The sequence below is a fragment of the Gadus macrocephalus genome, chromosome 22 (genome assembly GCF_031168955.1).
Source record: "Gadus macrocephalus chromosome 22, ASM3116895v1".
Classification (NCBI taxonomy): Eukaryota; Metazoa; Chordata; class Actinopteri; order Gadiformes; family Gadidae; genus Gadus; species Gadus macrocephalus.
The window spans coordinates 4,527,275-4,533,170 of record NC_082403.1 but is presented as its reverse complement, the minus strand read 5'-3'; the positions used below and the strand labels follow the sequence as shown (position 1 = coordinate 4,533,170).

The window sequence follows — 5,896 nt, the reverse complement described above, 5'->3', positions numbered from 1 at the left end:
TGAGGAGTTTTTTAAGGTAGGATTGCGCATGTGCAAAACTGAAGAGTGTACAGTCTCATAAGTCAATGAGGCGAGATTGGTTGTGTGACACTCTACAATCACTGCTCAGAATCCCAAGGACGGGGATAGGAGTTCAGTTTATATGAGTTCCAGCTCATCCATGAGTTACTGGAAATGAAATATGTACATAGAAACATGTCTCAACGATGCACCAAAAGGAAACCAGATTGATGTGAACATGGACTTAAGTATAGCAGAAGCCAAAAGTCTAATAAAGAGAAACAATACAAGCAAATGTCAGAGCTAGTGGGAGGGAGTTAGGGGAAGACATTGACAGATAGCATCCAAATGAGGTTGGGAAGACCAGGAATGTAGGGCGGTGCATGAAAGAGGAAACTGCTATCACAGGGATGCGATTGGAACATACGATAAGAGAGTGGCCATCTAACATGTTTTCATGTAAATAAATGTCTGTTAATTAAATAGTTGTCGCCGAATGAGTTAACACAACGGTTATAAAGGGGTTGGCCTATTGATGAAAGCCGTTGCATTTGCAGTATTTACCTAATGGGTATTTTATGGCCACATACGGGAGGCGACAGGTGTCCCAAGGACAACGAAACGGAAATCCTATAGATCTCCACATTACATTGTACATTGTTTACGATAAAGGGGCATCTTAAAAGTTGATGTGATCATTCAGCTGAAAGAAACAGTGTAAGATATTGTCTAGTCTGTACCAACTATTGAGATCAGAGAGTGAAGGGGTAAAGGAGTTTCGAATATTGGGTAAACCAGGCCCGGCTCTGGGCATAGGCAGTATAGGCGAATGCTACGGGCGCATCCATCCGCCGGGGGCGCCGAAAATATGGGATTCTTTTTTTTTTTTTTTTTTTTTTTCTTTTTCTTTTTTTTATACTGTATTCATCTAACTTTAACTTCAATGTTTATATTTCTTAATACCAGTAGTTATTTCGAAATAAATATTAGACAACATAACATAACATGCAAAATAAAAGAGCGCCCTAGTTTCCACTTCCTCCGCGCCCCCCCCCCCCCCCCCCCCCCCCCTAAAAGGGACTGCGGTCATGCCAGCCGACTCATCGAGATCGGCGGTCATGCCAGCCGACCCAGTTTTTTGCCGTAGGCTACCTGTATATACTAGCCATTACGGTAATAGCGTCTCAGAACTAGTTTAAAGTAAAAGCATTCGTCGGGTAGCCTACATACAAAAAGACAGTCAATAAAAGCAAATACTATCAAAGGAAGTGTACGGCCGTTGTGGTATTTACTTTCAAAATAAAAGCCCACCAAACATTCCAATCTGAGACATATTACAAATGATTTTGGATTCGATTTAAAAGAAAATGCCCTGTTATTCCATGCTCATTTTACTTCAGGGTTATAGTTCAAAACCCCATAGGGTCACCGAAGAAGTTCCAGAACATTCTGATGTGGAGTTTCAAAATAAAAGCCCAGATTCCAATATGAGACATATTACAATGATTTTGGATTCAATTTAAAATAAAATACCCTGTTATTCCAGGCTCATTTCACTGCAGGGCGATAGTTCAAGACCCCATAGGGTCACCCAAGAAGTTTCAGGACATTCTGATGTGTAGTTCCAAAATAAAAGCCCACCAAATATGAGACATATTACATATGATTTTGGATTCAATTTAAAAGAAAATGCCCTGTTATTCCAGGCTCATTTCACTTCAGGGTTATAGTTCAACCCCCCATAGGGTAACCCACGAAGTTTCAGAACATTCTGATGTGGAGTTTCAAAATAAAAGCCCACGAAGAATTCCAATATGAGACATATTAAATATGATTTTGGATTCAATTTAAAAGAAAATGCCCTTTTATTTCAGGCCATTTCACTTCATGGTTATAGTTCACGACCCCATGGGGTCACGCAAGAAGTTTCAGAACATTCTGATGTGGAGTTTCAAAATAAAAGCCAACCAAAATGTCCAATATGAGACATATTACATATGATTTTGGATTACATTTAAAATAAAATGCCCTGTTATTCCAGGCTCAGGGCGATTGTTCAAGACACCATAAGGTCACCCAAGAAGTTTCAGGACATTCTGATGTGTAGTTTCAAAATAAAAGCCCACTAGATATTGAAATATGAGACATTAGATATTATTTAGGTATGATCTTTGGATTACATTTAAAAGGAAACGCCCTGTTATTCCAGACTCATTCCACCTCAGGGTCATAGGTCAGAACCCCATAGTGATACTCAAGAAGTTTCAGGATATTCTGATGCGTAGTCTCAAATTAAAAGCCCACTAGATATTGAAATATGAGACTTATATTTCAATATCTAGTGGGCTTTTAATTAGAAATTACACATCAGAATATCCTGAAACTTCTTGGGTGACACTATGGGGTCTTAAACTTTGACCCTGAAGTGGAATGAGTCTGGAATAACAGGGAGTTTCCTTTTAAATTGAAACCAAAAAAATATGTAATAAGTCTCATATGTCAATATCTAGTGGGCTTTTAACTTGAAACTACACATCAGAATACCCTGAAACTTCTTGGGTGACACTATGGGGTCTTAAACTGTGACCCTGAAATGGAATGAGTCTGGAATAACAGGGAGTTTCCTTTTAAATTTAAACCAAAAAAATATATGTAATAAGTCTCATATTTCAATATCTAGTGGGCTTTTAATTTGAAACTACACATCAGAGTATCCTGAAACATCTTGGGTATCACTATGGGGTTGTGAACTATAACCATGAAGTGAAATGAGCCTGAAGTAACAGGGCATTTTCTTTTAAATTGAATCCAAAATCATATGTAATATGTCTCATATTGGAATTCTTGGTGGGCTTTTATTTTGAAACTCCACATCAGAATGTTTTGAAACTTCGTGGGTTACCCTATGGGGTTTTGAACTATAACTCTGAAGTGAAATGAGCCTGGAATAACAGGGCATTTTCTTTTAAATTTAATCCAAAATCATTTGTAATATGTCTCAGATTGGAATGTTTGGTGGGCTTTTATTTTGAAAGTAAATACCACAACGGCCATACACTTCCTTTGATAGTATTTGCTTTTATTGACTGTCTTTTTGTATGTACCCGACGAATGCTTTTATTTTAAACTAGTTCTGAGACGCTATTACCGTAATGGCTAGTATATACAGGTACGGCAAAAAACTGGGTCGGCTGGCTTGACCGCCAATCTCGATGAGTCGGCTGGCATGACCGCAGTTAAAAGGGGTAGGGGGCACCAGCAAAAATCTTGCCTAGGGCACCAAATTGGTCAGAGCCGGCCCTGGGGTAAACCATCGAGATGAGCGGGGATGAGTGCCTTGATTTAGTACCTATCTGTTTTAAACAAAATAGATAGCCTATTTTGTATTTAAGTTATCATTAATTTGCGGTTTTGTAAGTATTTTGTTTATGTGTTTTAGTTTGTGGGTTTTGCTTTTTATGAGAATTATGATCCCCGATTCCTACTCCTGTTCAGACGGTGGCGGTAACGCACCGGGATGATGGGAGAAGGAGTAATGCGCACTCCGGTCTGCAGATGTCTCTGTAATACGCATTTATAATTGTAGCCATCAAAACAAAGCGAAGAAAATAAGCAGGAAAGGAAACTGTGGACTTTGCATTGAAACTTGACAAGTGGCAGCATTTGTTTAATTGTTTTACACTTAATACCGCAAACGATTATTTTCATCCATTCGTCAGTTTCATACTGACGTGGCCTTACTTGACACATATGCAGATCAGTGTTATGAGTAATCGACCAAAGTTGCCCTGTCAAACAGAATGGATAAAGTGATCAACTGTTTCACCAAGAAACCCGACGCTGTGGCCAGGCTGGTATGCTTCCCCTGGGCAGGTGGAGGGTCCATACACTATGCCCGCTGGGGGAGGGTCTTCAACGACTCCATTGAAGGTAACGCAATATGGAGGAGGGGGAGGGGGAGATTGTGTATTAAGTCGATACGAATGTTCACATACATCACGTGTATTACTGTTCCCTCTTTATGAAATGTAAATGTAACCAGGACAAAACCTGATCTGTTTTCTTGTCACGTTTCTTCCTCTTGCAGTTTACTCTGTGAGACTCCCGGGCCGCGAGACTAGGGCCAAGGAGAAGTTCTTCCAGAACATGCATCAGATTGTGGACGAAATCGTGGAGGCCCTCCTGCCAGCTTTGAAAGAGAAGCCATTTGCCTTCTTTGGCCACAGGTATGGTATTAATAAGGCTCAGGAATATAAACGTTCTGCCTTCACCCTGACCTCTGACCTAACCCCCCCCTGCCTTGTCCCAGCTTCGGGGCGATGACGAGCTTCGCCGTGGCGGACTCTCTGAAGCGGCTCCACGGTCTAGAACCGGTCCATCTGTTCCTGTCTGGGGCGTCAGCCCCCTACGTGAGTGCCCCCCCCCAGCCCCCCACCCTCTGACATTCAGACCCCTGTTCTATCTTTAGCCTCACCTCCCAGCCGGCCTGGTAATTAAAACCCACCCCAGGCCTAATTTGTCCCCCCACCCCCTCCCCAGTCCGAGATGCGGATCGGCGCCCCCAAAAGGAGCGAGTTGACTGGCGAAGAGTTCCTCCAATGGCTGAGCTCCATAGGGGGCACGCCCCCCGAGCTGCTAGCCAATCCCGAGGTGCTGGAGCTGTTCCTGCCCGCCCTGAAGGCGGACCTGCATGTAGTGGAAAACTACAGGTGGGCTGACGTGATTGGCTGGATTTGAATATGGATCAATGTTGTTGCTTTCAGGGCGGGCTCTGTGTTGGAGATGGGTCGTGTATGGATGTTTTGTCATTATCGTTATGCAGTCAATGGCCTTTAGGCGTTCGAATCATTGGCTGATAGCAAGAAGGTTCGGCCTTTAGTGGAGCTGGTATGTTCTTACAGCGTTTGTCTGCATAGCTATAACGAGGGGGTGCCAAGCCCAACAGTTGAAAACGAGGTCAGCCCCTGACCTTTGACCTTGTAGGTCATCGTTACAATGTTGACTCACCCTTCCCAGCTGAGTTAAGCGTTTGATGCTTATCAAGCCGTAAAGGTTAAAAAGCTGATATTAACCAAAATTAAATAATTACACAAGGTTAAATATCTACTGTGGGGTATTGCTGAACAAAAATGTCTGCATTTTGTTGCCAAAAATTCCATTCCAGATCCCTGTCTTTAATAGCCGACTATTGTGCTGGTATTTTTAACCATAGATTGTGCTTTGTTAATCCAGGTGTGACCGACCGACCAGGCCCTTGCTGTCATGTGCAGTCACCTGCTTCGACGGAAAACAGGACGTACCACATGACCTGCAGGGTGAGAGACCGTAAAGACCCCGTCATGAAATGGCAAAAATCTCTCCATGTTCCTCATTCAAATGCCCCCAGCCAGCCATAAACGTTAACAACCAAGATGGCGACTGGATGAATGAGGCCCCTACCGTAGCATTGGTTCACCACAGTCCCCTATATGGAACATGTGTAACCATGGTGATTGAAAACCGTTAAGGGGGGGGGGGGTTGCTTTGCCCGCCGCCGTAGGTTGTTGTTTGTCATTGTTGAAACGGTAATGTGTGTTCATTCTTAACTGTGTCCCGGTTTGATCACCGTTTATGAAGCGTTTATTTATTCCGACAGCGTGGAAGGAGATGTGTTCGGGGGACTTCACAGTCCGGATGCTGGACGGAGACCATTTTTACCTGAAGGACTCGGCGAATGAGGAGGTGCTCATAGACTTTATCACCAAACACCTGGAGACCTCCGAGATGGACTACCTTTAAACCAACGCTGGCTCAATATTTATTTGACATTATATTTGTTTGTTTGTCTCATTTCTGTACCATTCCAGCTCTAACAAAAGTGTTGTTCTTTATTTATAAACAATCATGCCTATGTTAT

General features: G+C 42.6%; 1 protein-coding gene across 1 annotated transcript; it reads left to right on the top strand.

Moving 5' to 3' along the window:
• Positions 1-3,520: 3,520 nt before the first annotated feature.
• olah (oleoyl-ACP hydrolase) lies at positions 3,521-5,881 on the top strand. The gene is made up of 6 exons (XM_060043559.1): positions 3,521-3,930; positions 4,088-4,226; positions 4,310-4,409; positions 4,540-4,709; positions 5,233-5,315; positions 5,636-5,881. Exons 1-6 carry the CDS (start codon positions 3,801-3,803, stop codon positions 5,776-5,778), a joined length of 765 nt encoding a protein of 254 aa, XP_059899542.1. The 5' UTR covers positions 3,521-3,800; the 3' UTR covers positions 5,779-5,881.
• Positions 5,882-5,896: the final 15 nt, after the last annotated feature.

Bases quoted from the DNA above. Each gene is read 5' to 3' on its own strand.
- olah (XM_060043559.1), top strand. From the start codon at position 3,801: ATGGATAAAGTGATCAACTGTTTCACCAAGAAACCCGACGCTGTGGCC. The intron at 3,931-4,087 runs GTAACGCAATAT...TTCCTCTTGCAG, and splicing joins CTTCAACGACTCCATTGAAG to TTTACTCTGTGAGACTCCCG. The intron at 5,316-5,635 runs GTGAGAGACCGT...TTATTCCGACAG, and splicing joins CGTACCACATGACCTGCAGG to CGTGGAAGGAGATGTGTTCG.